Consider the following 16404-nt stretch of genomic DNA (forward strand, 5'->3'; position numbering starts at 1 on the left):
GCCCTGTGCTGCCTCCCGGCCTCAAGGTGAAGCCCTGTGCTGCCTCCTGGCCTCAAGGTGAAGCCCAGCACCAACTCACATTGTTGAGGTGAAGCCCAGTGCAATAGAGACCAGTGTGGACCCAAGTTGAAGCTCAGCACGGACTTGTTTGCACCATCTGCTTTTTTTTTATCCTTCCCTGCTTTAGAAAGACTATGGATGCTGAACTTTAACTTTATTTCTCGAACCTATATCTAAGATTTTGTACCTGGGCACCACTGTACCTAAGATGGCACCAGAAATGGTGACTTTGTACACTTTTCACTGTACTCATGTATCCCTATACTTGAGTACGTGACAATAAAATCCAATTCTAATAAGTGTTACTTCATGTATGAAAGTCCCATAATGTAGGTTAGCATGTGAGATGAAAATGAACTATTTACAGCTGAAGTCAGAATTCCTAAATGTAAAAACACACATTGCAAGTTTCCTTCTAACTTTTAATACATTTAAAACATATAAATGCAACTTAAACTATGTACAGAAATTTTAAAAATTCATGAGTTTTATAACAATCAAAATTCAATGCTCTCTGTTCTACAGGATCAAATTTTATAATGCTAATATCCGAAAAAAAGTTGCGATGATAGAAATGTGTCTATCACGCAACTTCCACTCTCCAAGCTAAAGACAGATGAAGAATGCAGTCAACAATGAGAACAAAACTAAACCAGTTTTTTTTTGCCAAACTGTATATGTCTACATTACAAAATGCAACAGTGAACCACAATTTGTAGTATGTAAAATTATTCTGTTTCTCTGTAAGGGGTACGGTGATTCTTTATGAGCCTCTCGTGTAGTGTAATCACCTGTAAGTTTGATTTAAAAAGTAATAATTGTGCGTGCTATGTAATATTTGTTTTGCTGATTGCTTTTAAATGTAAATGAAATTCTCCATAGCACACACCAATTATTGTCTTGAAATCCATAGAAGTCACACTAATTTACACTTTCCTTCACAAGCTTGGTCTGGTGTTTGAGACTGTATTTTTGGGATAATTCCTATGAGTTATGATGAAAACTAATGGTATGTTCCATCATACCACAAAGTTAAAATTTTTAGCATAGCTGTCTTAAATGCAGTCAGTACCATAATTCAAATGTCTGCTACCAAAAAACAGAACTACTCAATGCGGACAAGATTGAATCAGTTGCTCTATTTTGCTAGACCCTTAAACAGAACTGACAAAAATACAGCCACCTTTAGTGAGTAATTTTTACTGCTAAATACAGACTGCATTGCCTTCCCATGAGTATTTGTTAGCGTACACTCCACAGCCAGGACTGTAGATATCGCCTTCGGGGATTACTACATGGAGTTGTTGACCTGTAACCTGTAGGTCAAAGAGAAAAGGTTAAACATCATAATTTAACTTTGATCAGCTCATTCATGTTTTGACAATAATACTATTCCTGACTACTGTGTTCTCTGTTTCCTTAGTCTATTCAAATTTTAAAACATTGTTAAAAGCTTTACATTTAGTTCCACTGCAATTAAATATTCCATCATAAATTTCTATGTCCTATCCTGTAATGTAAACTGTCTATATAAACACATCAGTCTATAACCTCATTAGGTAGAAACTGGTTCATAGCCAAAGCTTCCCCAAACACAGTGAGACAAAGACTACCACGCCAAAACTATTGTGCACAAGGACCATAGAAAAGCATTCCTCTAATCTTAAAGAAGGCAGCCATGATGTAGGAGGCAGCATACCAGTCCATAACAGCCATGATGTGGAGGTGCTAGTGTTGGACTAGGGTGGACAAGGTCAGAAGTCAGACGACACCAGGTTATCGTCCAACAGGTTTATTTGAAATCACAAGCTTTCGGAGCATTGCCCCTTCATCAGCTCCGAAAGCTTGTGATTTCAAATAAACCTATTGGACTATAGCCTGGTGTCGTCTGACTTCTGACCTAGTCCATAAGAGGGTAATTGTTAGTTGACAAGAGTGCCATTAATATCAGGATGAATCAGGACAGGGGCAATGTAGGTGATCAGGAGAAAGGCAAGCAATGGACGTTAATTTCAATGTGCTGCTGCTGCTCCTCCCAGCTCCACATTTAGGCATATCCTTTTCCAAATAAGATTTCTTTTTAAAACAGCCTCCAAATGTTGCTTTAAAGGTCCACTGGTTTGGCAATTTTGGGCTGAGAAAAAAAATGCGGCAATTATTCTAAACCAACTTCATCAGAATACTTCAATTGGTCTTCATTCTCTGTACACATCTGATAAGATTAATTAGTTACACATCTACATTTTATATCAAGGGTCAGTACAGATCAAGTCGAAGCAGTCTCTTTTCTGTCTCAGAAAGTTGTAACTTCAAATTTAGTTTGTATTTCAGTGCACCACTGAGGGAGTGTTACATTGTTAAGACACTTTTCTTTCTGTTAAGAAAAAGCATTAAACTAAGTTCCTCTCCACATGAACAGTAAGAGTTCTCTTGGTGTCTTCAATAATGTCTCCCAACAAACACGACTAAAGAAAAACGTCTAATTTATGTTTGCACGATCTTGCTGTACAAAATGGACTGTTGCATTTGTCCCCACAATAGTGACTACACTTCAAAATAAATTACAGGGAGTGAAATAATGGAGGATCCCAATTATGTGATATGACACTCTAAAAATGTAAGTTCCTCCAGTAGAAGCAGATACAATAACAACATTTAAGAGACAGTTAGACAGACATCAACAGGCAGGGCATAGAGGGATATGGACCATGTGCATGAAAATGGGACTGGTTAGAATGACATCATGGTCAGCACAGACATGGTGGGCCAAAGGGCCTGTTCCTGTGCTATGCTGTTCCATGTTCTAGTATACAGGATCTGGAACTTCTTGGCAATTAGCTGACATATTTCTCATAAATCTGCTGTAAAGTGATCCCAAACTGTTAATCACCTTGTGAAAATGATGTATTAAAAACATAGGAGTGCCTTGTTTGATAGAACTCTCATTTGATCCCACTTCTGACAGAAAAGAAATCTGTCCAACAACAAACGTAACCCTGATATAAAAATTAAATTTTCCATGTTTATTGTTGTTCACATTAACTTAACCCTTTAACTGTCACATTGAAGTTACTCAGCTATCAACTGAACTCTCAACAAAATCAATTATTTTGGTTATTTTATGCAAATATTTCAATGCCTCATTGTTCAAATAATTTTAATATCTAATTGTATTTTTCCATTTTAAATTTCAGCACCTAGTTCATCTGTGTGTATTTTAAAAAGATCATAATAGCTAATACTTTTCACTTTGTTAATTTTAGTAAACAAAAACAGCAACATAATCAGTGGAGTGATAGGAAGAATTGAGCGCATCTCTGTTTAATGTTAATCTGAGGGTTATTAGAACTCAAAAAGATGTTAAAGAATGTGGAAAGCAAAAAAAAATTCTTAATTTATTAGAGCACTTTGCTTAGTCTTCAGCATATACATTTCCAAATGTGACCTCCTCCTGGCTTCCTGGCCACCTTTAGGAATACCTCTTAGCAGCATGAACAAGTCAGGCTTCTCTCCTCACTGTTTTTCCACCCTATCCAACATTTTAGTCCACTCCACTGACCCTGATTTATCTCACTACCACGTTCTCGAGGACTAATAGGCTTGGGAACAAAGACTGCCTTTGTAGCAATAGCCATAGTTTTTGAATATATATAAAAAACTTGAAAATTAACTTGGCCTAGATGCCAACAAATACAAAACCGAAATAAAGCACCATAACATGTTAATCTTAACGTTCACGTTTTATAGATCAATATATAATAATACACAATATAAATATGAAAACTTGTTTTTATAAAGTATTTGTAAAAGGTATCATTTTACACAATCAGGTTTCAGCCTAGCTCTCAATATCCCCAGTGAAAGAAGAGTTGGTGAAGCTCTTCTCCACCCATCAGACACACAGTCCTCTTCCCAACCAGCTGACATCTGACTCATGACCTTCCTTCTCTGCCCATGCCCCCATAAGTCTCACTCTCTCATGTCCTCCCTTCCTCATAGCCCACACTTACTCAGCCTTTAAGTGTCAGAATGATGGCTTTAGGAAAACCACAAACCAACATATTCTACATTAGTCACATGGCAGAACCACCAAGAAAGGATATCTTTGGACACAATAAAAATTAAGGGATTGTTATAAGGATGAGTTTGATCATCTAATTAATAAAGGAGACCTAGAACATACAATGCACTAATTTTAAATAACTTATTTCCACTACTACATTTTCAATTCTGACTTTAAGATACCAAAATAATTTTGAAATATTTACATCAATTTGGTAACTAATTGCTAGTGTTTTGATTAGTATTTTTACATGTTTGATTGATGATTTTCATTTCATCATTCTATTTATTCATTTGTTACATTTTCTACTCTTGGTTTCTTCCCTGGCCCAACAGCAAGAATGATAAGAATGATTAGTGATTTATATTGTGTTGTACTGTATTATGTTATATTGCATTGTCGCAGTAAGTATCTGTAGATTGAGTAGTTAGTGTTGCAAGGGAACAGCAGTGGTACTAGCAATAAATGGTGAGTAATTGAGGAGGCTGAGTAACAGTACTATATAAGTGTTTGAACAAGCGAAATGTTTGAAAGTGCAGCAAACATTTGGAACAGCATTCTGAGTGTCAGTTTCCCTAAGCCAGTCAGAAGGTGGAAAGAAAAGTATTAAGTCACAAAGTTGGAATTCTGCCAAATGGTGGAAATTTCTTATTCCTCAAACCAGGAATAAAATTCCCGTTGTGCAGAACACATGGCACAAACACACAGAAACATGGAAACCAGGAGCAATAGGCCATTCAGACCTTTGAGTCTGCTCTGCCATTCAATTTAGTCATGGCTGATCATCCAACTTAGCACCTGTTTCCGCTTTCTCCCCATACCCTTTGATCCCTTTAACCCTAAGATCTATTTCTAACACCTTCTTGAAAACATTCAATGTTTTGGCCTCAAAACGTTTTCTGTGGCAGAGAATTCAGTTAAGTTTCTAGAGGCTCACCACTCTCTGGGTGAAGAATTGTCTTCTCATCTCATATGTAATACGTATGTGTATTATATATCCGTCCAAGCTAGCCTCTAGCTTTGTCTACTCCCTTGTTCAACAAACTCCAGAGAGACAACAAGTACATATGCTCAATCAGTTTGGCTGAAGCCACAGCAATAAATAACATCACTAAAGCTTCTGCTGAAGCTTTCTAGACTTACCTGTCTGTGGTGTTGTAGAAACATAAATTACAGGGATAGTCTGTATCCTTGTCAAGAAGGCATTATAAGCTACAAGACAAAAATAAATTTATTTTCACTACTAAGGACTATTACTTTCTTACTATCCCCATTTTAATGCACTGTACACCAGCATTTAAAAGCATTATTTAAAATTCTGTGCTTTTAGAAAAGAAAATCCTTGAAACCCATAATATTACAGTATAACTATTTGTTTGCAGTTCCCAATATCATACGTGGAAATCTAAACAAAAACGATAAAACTGCAAACAGGTAGGAATTCTGCAGAGTTTATAGAAGCTATATAACATGCTGATTGCTCAGACAATCTCCAGCACTGAATTATTGTTGCTTTTCTCATTTTAAGCATTCCCATCATCATTCAAAAACAGGACATATATTTAATTACTCCCTGGCAATTGGTAATGCTGCTCTTCATGGATAATGCATAAAGTATGTAAGAGCCACACGGGAGATGAATTCTTCATATCTCTTTCCAAATTAGAGAAGCTGTCTCCTTAATCTCTTCCCCAGTTCAAGTAGGAACTCTCCCTGTTCAGAAAATGAAGGAAAGGGGAACCCTATTGTTGCTTCGGGTGAGCGGAACGGGATGAGGGCACAAGTGCGGGAAAGTGGATCAGACAAAGCTAGGGGCCTGAAAGAGAGTGAGCCAGGGAGGGGAACGGATCTTGATTTGACTAAGATGTCAGAAGCACCCCTATGGAAAATTGCATCACCGGAACAAATGCGACAGAGATGGAGATGCTGGGAAAATGAAAAGGAGTCCTTGCAGGAAGCAAGATTCAAGCAGGAAGCAAGGAAGCAAGAGGAAGGGTAGTCCAGCTAATTGTTGGGAGTCAGTAGCTACTTAATAGATATAGGTGGACTCTCTATTTCTGGAAATAGAAACAGAGAGGTCAAGAGAGGGAAGGGAAGAGTCAGAAGTCAACAAGGTGAAAGTGAGAAAGGATGGAAATTGAAAACAAAATTAATTAATTTGTCCATTTTCAGAATACAGCAGGAAGCAGTATCATTAGTGTCATAAATTCCCTGGAATGCCCTCCCTAAGAACACTGTGGGTCAACCTACAGCAAATGGACTGCAGCTGTTCAAGAAGGCAGCTCATTGTCACCTTCTTAAGGGCAACTAGGGACAGGCAATAAATGCTGGCCGGCCAGCCAGCAATGCTCACATCCCATGAATGAATAAAGGGGAAGAACAGGACTAGAATAAGGAATGTTCCACATACCCTACAAAGGCATTACCTGGACCATGCAATTACCCATAGCTACACCTATTACTTGGAGAACATGAGGTGAGTTGAAAAGTGAGAACGAACTCAGCAAGATGAAGGAAGATGGTTGTGAATGGTGTTTGCCCAGGCCTCCATTTAAGGGAGAAGCAGTAAGCCTTTAATCTACCCTGAAGGGAATGGATGTGTAGAGGGATTGCTTGTCCATAGTGAAAAGGTAGTAGCAAGGATCAGGAGACTGGAAATTGCGGAATTGACTTAAAGTGTCAGAAGAATCGCAAAACGTTAAATGAGAAGAATCTGGATGAGAGGAGTAAACAAAATAGGAAGAAATAAGTTCAGTGGAGTAGGAACAGGCTGAAATGACAGGTCAGCCATTGGACTTCAAAAGAAAAACAAAGTGCTGGAGAAACTAGCAGGTCTGCAGCATGTTGGAGAGACAACCAAGGAAGGCTACTATGTGGATACAACAGGTAATAAGGTGCATGGAATTTTGATATTTATTGCTAAAGGAGTAGAGTATAAAAGTACATAAGTGTTGCTGCAATAGTGCAAAGCATTAGTGAGACTACACCTGGAGTACTGTGTACAGTTTTGGTCCCCTTAATTGATGAGGGATGTAGCTGCATTGAAGAAGTTCAAAGGAGGTTCACTACATTGATTCCAGAGATGAGAGGTTTGTCTTATGAAGAGGGATCCAGAATGAGATCATACTTTTAGGATAAGGACTAAAAGGTTTAAAATACACACAGAAAGAAATTACTTCTCTCAAAGGGTCATGAAACTACCCCAGAGTGTGATGGATGTCAGGATGTTGAGTAAGTTTAAGGAAGAGAGAGACAGATTTTTAATTAGTAATTGATCAAAGAGCTATTGCAAGCAGGCACAAAACGAAGTTGAGATTGAGATGAGATCAGCCATGATTGTGTTGAATAGCAGAGAATGATAAAATGGCTGATTTCTTGAAATGTATTCAAAAGAGGTATACAAAGGACGGTGCCGTGCTGGACTAAATTCTGGGTAAGGAAGCCAGGTGTTTGAGATGGCACTGGGGGGCCATTTTAGCGACCATAACATCATACATTTTAAGTTTGTTATGTAAAAGGAAAAAGATGGCCTTCCAAAATAGGTTTTTAAGATGGGGGACGGGGGGAGGAGGTGTAGAAAAGGCAGATTTTATTAAAATGAGGCTAGATAAGGCCAAAGTAGACTGAGAACAGCCAGTTGAGAGTAAATCGACAGCAAAGTGTTCAAAAAAGATTTGGGTACAGGGCCAACATGTTCCCTTCGGGATGAAATGTAGGAATAACAAGCCTGGGGAACCCTGGATTTCTAGGAATATTCAGGACTGGATAAAAAGGAAAAGAGAGGTGTATAATTGGGATGAAAGAAACAAATTAATATAGGTCCTAGTGAAGCACAAAGTGCAGGGGTGAAACTTAAGGAAGTAATCAGTACAGCAAAGAGGAAACATGAAGAAACAGTGGCAGGAACAATTAAGGAGAATCCCAAGATATTCAACAAGTATATCAAGGGGAAGCGAATAACCACGGAAATAGTAAGACCCATTAGGGACAGTGCATAGGGCCAGAGGAAGTTAGTAGTGTTAAATGAGTACTTCACAACTGTCGTCACTTGTGAGGAGGAGGAGGTAAGTACAGAATTTGGACAAGATGGAGGGTCTTGAGCAGACTGATATAGGGAGTGAGGAGGTATGGGAGATTTTGGCATGTTTAAAAATGGAGAAATCCTCAGGCCAGCTGAGCTGTATCCCAAGCCAATGTGGGTGCAGGAACGAAACTGCAGGGGCTCTGCCACAAATGTTTAATTCCTCTCTGACCAAGACAATAGTTGATGTCATTCCAATTTTCAAGAAGGGTGATAAAGATAAACTAGGGAATTACAATTCAGTAAGTCTCACATCAGTGATAGGGAAACTATTGGAGAAAATTGTGAATGTGAGAATTAATCTCCATTTAAAGAAGTACAGTTTAATCAGGGATAGCTAGCATGGCTTTGTCAGAGGGAGATTGTGCTTAACAAATCTGGTTGACTTTCAAAGAATTGAACAGGTTTGTAGATAAGGGTAGTTCTGTTGATACAGTTTATATGGATTTCAGGAAAGCCTTTGACACGGTCCCACATGGGAGACTGTTAAAGAAGGCAGAAGTACATGAGATCCAGAGTAACTTGGATCTATAATTAGCTTAGTGGCAGAAGGCTGTTTGTATGACCAGAGGCCACTATACATTGGTGTCAGCAGTGTACCAAAAGAATTGGTGCTGGGTCCCAATGTAGATGTGAATGTGTGTGTGTGTTGCATGCACACAAGCCTCTACGTGTGTATATGTGTGTGTGTGGGCAGGTGGCATTGGGGAGATAAGTTAGCTTTTGGATGAAACAAAGATTGTTACCAGTGAGGAAGAAAGTCCTACAGGAAGATATACATGAATTATTCAGATTGGTGATGGATGGAATTTAATCCTGAAAAGTGTGAGGTCATGTACTTTGGAAGAAGTAATAAGACAAGAGAATATTCAATGAATGACAGAACACTGGGAAGTTCAGAGGAACCGAGCGATCTTTGGGTATTTGTCTATAAATTCCTGAAGGTGACAGGACAGGTTGACAGGGTAGCTAAGCAGGCATATAAGACACTTGCTTTGATCAGCTGAGGCATGGGTAATATGTGCAAGGACGTTATGTTGGAGCTGTACAAGACTTTGGCTAGGCCACAGCTAAGTGCTGTGTGCAGTTCTGGTTTCTGGAGTATAGGAAGGATGTGATTACAGGCTGCAGAAGAGATTCACCAAGATGTTGCCTGGGATGGAGTATTTTAACTCTGAAGAGTGGCTGGATAAGCTCGGGTTGTTTTCTTTGGAGCAGAGAAGGTTGTGGGGGATCTTGATTGAGGCGTATGGGATATGAGGGGCATGGACAGGGGTGAATAGAAAACAGCAGTACCCCTCAGTTGAAGGATCAATAACAAGAAGTCGGGGTTGGGGGGGGAGAACATAATTTTAATGTGAAAAGCAGGAGGTTTAGAGGGGATTTTAAGGGCAGCTCTGCTGGGAGCAAACCTATGTAAACAAGATAATGGGGCCAGAAGAAGGGGGTGTAATCAAAATGGAGGACAGTGTTCAAAGTCTGGAGTTGTTGAACTCAATCGCTGTGAGAAAAAAATAATGCAACACACATACACATAAATGAGAAATAACAGGCAAGTCCAAAAAGATAAAATTTAAAAAGAGATGGATCAGTCTTTGAATTGGTCATGAAAAGTGGATAATTGCATGTTGCAGCCATTGCAGTAGATGTCACCAGTAACATTCATGTCACTGTGAACAGCTGTTGACTGGCAGTACACACAGTGTGAAAGTCTTCCTTTACTTTTACCTGCAGATGTGCTTAAATGATCGTTCTCCAGGTGGTGACCCTCATAGCGCACTAATCCAAACACTAGGATGTCAGGCCACCAACACACACAGGTTGGGGTTGAAACTTGCTCTGTCCCTGTCCCTGTGTATACTTGTAGGGAGAAAACTGCAAATATGTTTTCCCCCCACACTGCTTTTGTTTTTACACCATCATGTTCACAGACTGAGATACTTACAGGAGATTATAACTAAGACTGTAGCTCATTTTTTTCCTTCCAAGCATCTCTGACAATCTATCATGCATTACATTCTAGAATCTCTCCCTCTCCAGGTAGCTACTGAATTTACAACTGTAGTCAACTCTGGGGTGTATGACATAAAAACCGAAAGAACTGCGGATGCTGTAAATCAGGAACAAAAACAAAGTTGCTGGAAAAGCTCAGCAGGTCTGACAGCATCTGTGAAGGAAAAAACAGAGTTAATGTTTCGGGTCCGGTGACCCTTTCTCAGAACCTCTCCTCTGGGGTGTATGACTTTTTTTAAGGAAAGCACACTGTAATTAAAGTTCAATATGCCCGTGTGTGATCTGTGGTTATGACTGTGGTCATGATAATGTTAATGTCAGTTATTCTTTTGAAAGTGATATTAACAAACTATAATAAATTAAGATGATGAAGTACTATATTACATTATTATTTACTGCAATTGCAACTTTTACAGTTTCTTAAACCAAGATGTAAAGACCAAATGTGGAAAGGCTTTGCAGTACCCCAGGTCAATGTGGAAGACTGGCATTCAACTATACACCTACACCAAAAGACTGTTAATCTTTGAGTGTGGCATTCTGAGAAGAAATAGTAACAAAGGCTACATGATTTTAGATACTTACCAATAAAGATTATAGCAGTTGTAGCCAGGACTGCAAATAAGGTGAACATCAATACTTGGTAGGATTCCACTAGCTGGTCAAAGAAAGTTGATTCCTCAAAAGGTAATTCTCCTATAAAACAAAATTGAAAAGAGGATTGCCATTGCAATTAGGCTGAATTTATTAAACCGATCTACATGGGATTGTAAATTACAACCTGTATTTGGTTTAATCATGTTCTGGTGATGGAAATGGGATAAATTTGCAACATACTTTAAATGAATTTTTAAATACAATTAAAAATGAAATAGGGCAAAATACATCTTGTACCAGGTTATCTGACTCTAGTCAATAAATCCAAAATTAGATACATATTAAATAACATGCAAGATAATACTTATTTTAAAGCTGGGTATCAGGAAAGTTGCCATCTAGAGCATACTTTTTGTGTTTCACTCTCATGGTCACTCTGCAAGTTCAACATGAAGAAGAAATTTGACCAGTGTCAATATTACTTCAGAGATAGTAGGAACTGCCGATGCTGGAGAATCTGAGATAACACGGTGTAGAGCTGGATGAACACAGCAGGCCAGGCAGCATCAGGGGAGCAGGAAAGCTGACGTTTCAGGTCTGGACCTTTCTTCAGAAATTTCTCAATATTACTCAATTGTCTTTATAATTAAAGTGGCTAAACTCTCAATGCTGTGGAAACACTGAAGAATTGTTCAGTAGGACTTCCTGAAGCAAGAAGCTTTTGAAACTGATAACATTGATATCCAAGATGCTATTTCAGCTTTTCTGCACAAATTACGAGCTCCTGCACACATCTCCTCCAATACTGAAGTCGCCATTGACAACTTTAAAAAAGCCATGTTTTCTTTTCCCTGGTATTTTTGACTTTTTGGGCATATTTTGGAACCACTGGAGAAGTTTTGTGAACCATGGAGAAGCTTGCTGAGGAGTTGAGAACATTTCGACAGGTAAATGTTAATTGCTTGTCCACTTCTAATGTAATAATCAGATGTTGTATTTGGAGTCAAATGTGCTTTTACTGAAGTAATGGTTATAGGTTCGTTTGTGAATTGCTCACCACTGAATAATTTTTGAGATGCATTAGAGTAATTTTTCCTTCCTGCAAATACTATTAGACATTTAAAACTGAATAAAGCAATACCCGGGGACCGGGTGTCATGATCTGAAGCGACTTACATGTCCAATGCGCTTTGCATTTGGAAAGTAAAATCTGGTCTGCAGCTTTCACTTCGATAAATTTCTGCTCTTGGATTGCTTTGATTAATTGAGCATTTGGTGCAGCTTAGAAAAATAATCATTTTGCAGTGGTCTCATTTCCTAGCGTTTGTTTTGAAAACTGGGGTCGTTTTGAATGCTTGGCTGAATTTCAAAACCTAAACAATCACTTATCTTAGCAGGAATACATGTACTGTTTGACAACTGTATAAGTTACTAAATGATTAGCTTTTTTGATGATGTTTACTGAATAGAAGTTTATTTTAATAACAAAATAACCATGAGAAGGGACTGACATCTTTTTCATTAGATCCAAATCTTTTTAAGAATATAAGTGTTTTTGTATTGCACTGACAGCACTATTAAGGTTGTTAGAGATTAAAAAAAAGTCTACTTCAAAGGACTCCCAATTTTATTGTATGGCTTCTGAGGACATTGTGGGTGCAGGTGAATGGCAAAGGAGGACACATGAGAGGTGCAAGAAAGGGTTCATGGTGAAGATGAGAGAGGCATGGAGATGGGTAGTAAGTCGGGTGAGCAGTAAGGTTTAGGGAAGCATTAGAACTATGCTGAAGAGCTGCACCTTTTAACAAGCCCACTTAGCAACCAACTCTCTACTGGTGCTACCTTGGCACTCAGAGACCTGAATCATGCCGTCTGAATCTCCAAGGTGTAGAAAATAGGATGGGGAGAGGATCGCTGTAAAATTCTAAATAGTCTTAATTTGGGGATTTGATTAGTAGGTCGGAACGCTTTTTTCACCTGTCCCCATTACATTCAGTTTACCCCCAGGGCTACAATGGACCAAAACCTAATGAACTGCCGTTGCTCTATTTTGTTCTTTCCTGCACTTGGAAACATGAAATGTCCAGGCAAAAGACAGAAGAACATTTGCAGTAATCTGTTGTACTATACCATCTGGTCTTCCTCTATTGATGTAATTTTAAAACTTCAGACAGAGATTTTAATGCTACAGAATATCATGGGAAACTGCATACTTTTTATTAAGCACTACTTAAGTGAGCTTCAGTTGCAAGATTGAGAGAAATAAGAACTAGATATTAAAGGAAGAATGCAATTAAAAAGCAAACTTGACAAATATTGAAGAAAATAACAGTATTGTACTATCTGTGCTAACTCTTGCCTGCTGTGCCACCATTGCCTCCACTCCGTAGAACTGTGACGGTCACATGTACAGATTGTTTTGTCATGGGGCTGGATACGCTGACATTGGTACATGGTAATCCTTGCTGAAGAAGGCTAAGATTTGCAGTACTTAGTGAATAAACAGCATTGTGCAATGAATGTAACCGAACAGGCTGACTCACTACAATCGCAGGTGATTGTGATCGAACCTAAGGGTTAAATTAAATATGGTAACATAAATGCTTTTAAACATTAAGACAAAAGTACATCTCAAATAAAAATCACGGGAGATCTTGTATGTCTAATCAGCTTTCATTCATCTCTGATCTTTGCAAAGTTAGCTGATCTCATGGCAGGAAAGAAAATGCAATCTATCTCAGCATCACAGGTTAGGGATAGGAAAACTGGACAGAGCTTGTGCTTTGGATTACCATATAGCAATCCTTGCTGTGATCATGCATGCATGTGGATGTCAAATGAAGACAGGATCATGCTCAGCTGTGAACCTGTCAAAAATAGCATATGAATAAGTTCACTTATGATAGGTATCAGAAAGTGACCAGTGCTTATGAAACTATGCCCCAGCAAACAGTGATTGGTTCCATGAAACAAGAGGAGAAAGGAAGACAAAGAGGAAAATTATTTATTTAAGTGTGGCATGTCTGGTGGAATGATAACTTAGATAAAAATTTTTAAAATAGGCTGGTGTATTCTAAAAGCTTATCATTTCTATTTCTGTTACAAATTGTTCTCAATGTACGAGGTTTCGAGAAGATTAGTAAAATTCCTCCGATTTTAACTGCATAAATTCCTAAAAATACTATTCTTTGAAACAATTGCTTCGCTACTAATTACCTTTAATTAAGAAAAATGCATACAGTTGAACACAGGCATTTACTTAGATTAGTTTTCATTCCACTGTTCTGACCTAATCAGAAATATGGCAGTGTGGTTATGTTTGTAAATGGACCTCTGCCATGCTTCTGGCAAGATGCAGTAGTGGGGCAAGTGAAGCTCTGTGCAAATTCCTGGTTATGCATGGTATCTCATAAATTTAATCCCTGTAGCATTGCATTTGAAAGCTGCCAATGCCCAAAGCTTTGTTCAGGCAGGGTGGCACAGTGGCTCAGTGGTTAGCACTGCTGCCTCACAGCACCAGGGACCCAGGTTTGATTCCACCCTCAGGTGACTGTCTGTGTGGAGTTTGCACATTCTCCCGTGTCTGCGTGGGTTTCCTCCGGGTGCTCCGGTTTCTTCCCACAGTCCAAAGATGTGCAGGTTAGGTGAATTGGCCATGCTAAATTGCCCATAGTCTTCAAGGATGTGTAGATTAGATGGGTTAGAGGAAGATGGGTCTGGGTGTGATGCTCTGAGGTTCGGTGTGGATTTGTTGGGCCAAAGGGCCTGTTTCCACACTGTAGGGATTCAATGAAATCTTTTACAATCTGAAAGTCCAGCACAACTGTGTCTCTAATTCCTTACCTCCAGTTCATTCAATACTTTAACTATACCAAATATAGTGATGTTAACTGTTGGCTCTTTGCAACTAAGAGTCACAACTGATTGGTTTATATAAAATCCAGGAATGAATGGAATCTCTGTTCTTCCAACTTGTCCTGCATAATGGCCTCCCAAGACAGAAGCCTTTACAGATATATAGGTGTCTCCGCCTATACTTAAATCCTTACGTACAGAGTCTGATAGTTCTTTTATACTGACGGCGCAACTGTAATGACCTAAAAATTGAAAGCAAAGTAATAGATACTTATAAAAAATTTATGGTTACAGAATTCAGCTAGTAGCTTCTTTCTGAACTGATCTTCTTTTGACACATCTGATTTCATTATTTTCTTTTTAAAAAGAAATTGTCATAAGGTGTTAAAACATAAACTGAATCCATTAGTTCTAATACAGGGAAACATCCTTAGCATCTAACCTGTCAAAACCCCTCAAGATTTGAATGTTTCAATAAGATCACCTTTCATCCTTCTGAACTCCAATGAATACAGACCCAAACTTTCCTCAAAAAAGGCAACTGCCTCATTCCTGGAATAACAAGTTGAGTGAACTTTCTAATATAGTATAATTCTTTCTCAACTAAGGAGTCCAAAACTATACATATTACTCCAGTTGTGGTATTACTAATGGTATATGCAATTGAAGCAAAAATTCCCCATTTGAATAGTTCTTTACCCTTGCAATAAATGACAATTCCATTTACCTTCCTGATTGCTGTAATTCATATACCAGGAGATGCAGATCTCTCCATACTGCAGAATTTTGCAATCTTTTTCCAACGTTAATGAAGATTATTAGTGGAGTGAGTCTTATCTCCTAGACATTTGCTTTGATACTGTCTTTATACATTTTATTTAATTGACTCTATGACCAAAATTGGTATAAAGTTGTTTTGCTTTCTACTTCCTTCAACAGTTTCTGATAACAATAGAAAATTAGTATTGAGTTCATTTGATTTACATCCAACAAATAAAGTGGACTTGTAATAGCAATTCCAGGATCTGTAGCTGTGTGAGAAGATGATATAACCAGTTTTTCATATATAGATATTAAACAGTGCATCAATAAGTCAGTTAGTTTATAGCTATCATGTTTAACACGGAAATAATTAGGTATATTTTGAAATACTGCCTGCATGAAACAGCGAGTGATCACATCACTCTAGAAGGGCTATATTACTCATTTACCTGTATCAGCTAAGAATTCTGGTTCCACAGAGAAAACAGAAACTGCTAGGGACTGCAATCCAATATTACTAAACCGCACAGAACAGGCAAGGTTTGATGCAGGATTTAGCTTTGACATAGCTTTAACTTGAGCAAAACTGCAGTCTCCTGGATGAACACAAAATACTGATATCACAAAGTTCAGATACAGTAAACTTCATGAATACAAAGTCATAATCTAACTGCATTGATTAGGTAAACACACAGATAGTCTGATAGCATTGTTATAACAGAGTGCTACAACTCTGAATTGCTAGACAAATGATACTGCCTGTGATTCAGCACTGGGCGGGGTGGTGGTGGTGGCGGAGGATAGTAATTCTTTCCAGAAGGGAAATAAATTACTGCTTAAACCAAAGTACTTTATATAATGTTAAGGAAAGATCCTGGGTATAGTATAATCAATGCAACATTTGATTACAGCCAATGTCCAACAAATATTCCTGTTGAGAATGCATGCTGATTATAATGGTTTTGTTTAAAAG

The 16404-nt window shown here is 38.3% G+C and overlaps 1 protein-coding gene across 1 annotated transcript in view; it reads right to left on the reverse strand.

Moving 5' to 3' along the window:
• Positions 1 to 805: 805 nt before the first annotated feature.
• Positions 806 to 16404, reverse strand: part of LOC109911435 (nuclear pore membrane glycoprotein 210-like) — a 129943-nt gene continuing 114344 nt past the window's right edge. Inside the window, exons 35-40 of the mRNA XM_048612679.1 lie at positions 15881 to 16027; positions 14658 to 14911; positions 13168 to 13384; positions 10803 to 10913; positions 5267 to 5335; positions 806 to 1376 (exon numbers count right to left, since the gene is read on the reverse strand). Coding sequence (XP_048468636.1) covers positions 1303 to 1376; positions 5267 to 5335; positions 10803 to 10913; positions 13168 to 13384; positions 14658 to 14911; positions 15881 to 16027 — 872 coding nt within the window. The 3' untranslated portion in view covers positions 806 to 1302. The remainder of the gene's footprint in view (positions 1377 to 5266; positions 5336 to 10802; positions 10914 to 13167; positions 13385 to 14657; positions 14912 to 15880; positions 16028 to 16404) is intronic.

The sequence above is a fragment of the Rhincodon typus genome, chromosome 26, assembly GCF_021869965.1.
Source record: "Rhincodon typus isolate 14 chromosome 26, sRhiTyp1.1, whole genome shotgun sequence".
In the NCBI taxonomy this organism is placed as follows: Eukaryota; Metazoa; Chordata; class Chondrichthyes; order Orectolobiformes; family Rhincodontidae; genus Rhincodon; species Rhincodon typus.